Below are 774 nucleotides of genomic sequence, written 5' to 3'. Positions count from 1 at the left end.
TGCCATGCTGAAGGAGCACTTGATGAGAACATCTGCTGGTGTTGTAACTTCAAAGTCCCTCAAGAATGCCAATATCTCTTGATACCACAGCTCAATCAATAACAATAAAGATTTGATTTTTGAGTCATACATACTACTACCATCTTCTCTGTTGTATTTTGGATTTTAATTTGGAGAGCTTGAAAGAAACGTGTAAAAATCTTTATTATGAACCTTTTAGGGTACAACAGCAGAGGAGATTCTTTCAGTGAGCAGCAACAACAATGATGAGCCAATGCTTATATATATATAAATGAAAGATGTTTTTGCAAATCAAGTAACAAGAAGTAGACACAAAATCCCAAATCGTGAAAGCAAGAGTGTTGCAAAGAAACTGTCCCACTACTCAGAGATGGGCGAAGACAGAAAATATGTCACCATGGATGTAGTCGTTGTCCACCAAACTTACCAAATAGTAGCTGCTCTTCACCTGCACACCATTATTCATCAAGAAACTGGAATCAGTCTAAGTGGGGGGACAACGGGAGAAATTGAAAAGGCGGGTTTAAGCCTAAGACTCACCTCTTCCAGCAACTTTCTGGAAGGATCATCTTCTGGGTACAAGCTTGCCCAGCTTCTTGACCAGGTCTCGAAAGCTTCATCCTTCCAGATTTTGAAGCTGGCAGGGTCAACGATTGTTGGCTGGATGATCTCCTTACCTGGGAAGGCTCCCCAAGTGACGGCGTTCACATCAGATTGGCCTATGTTCGAGACCCAGTTCCCGTCTTTGTTCAC

General features: G+C 42.0%; 1 protein-coding gene across 1 annotated transcript; it reads right to left on the bottom strand.

The window, feature by feature from the left end:
- Nucleotides 1-179: 179 nt before the first annotated feature.
- On the bottom strand, nt 180-768 carry LOC104823108 (methylenetetrahydrofolate reductase 1-like; the record flags this gene model as incomplete). Its single annotated transcript, XM_010554532.1, has 2 exons — nt 180-469; nt 562-768. Coding segments are annotated over 2 exons (291 nt in total), but the record flags the coding sequence as incomplete, so codon positions are not given.
- Between the last annotated feature and the right edge of the window lie 6 nt (nt 769-774).

Source organism: Tarenaya hassleriana, unplaced genomic scaffold, assembly GCF_000463585.1.
Source record: "Tarenaya hassleriana unplaced genomic scaffold, ASM46358v1 Cleome3931, whole genome shotgun sequence".
NCBI classification, from domain to species: Eukaryota; Viridiplantae; Streptophyta; class Magnoliopsida; order Brassicales; family Cleomaceae; genus Tarenaya; species Tarenaya hassleriana.
Note: the sequence above shows the minus strand (reverse complement) of the source record. Positions and strands in the feature narration are given on the sequence as shown.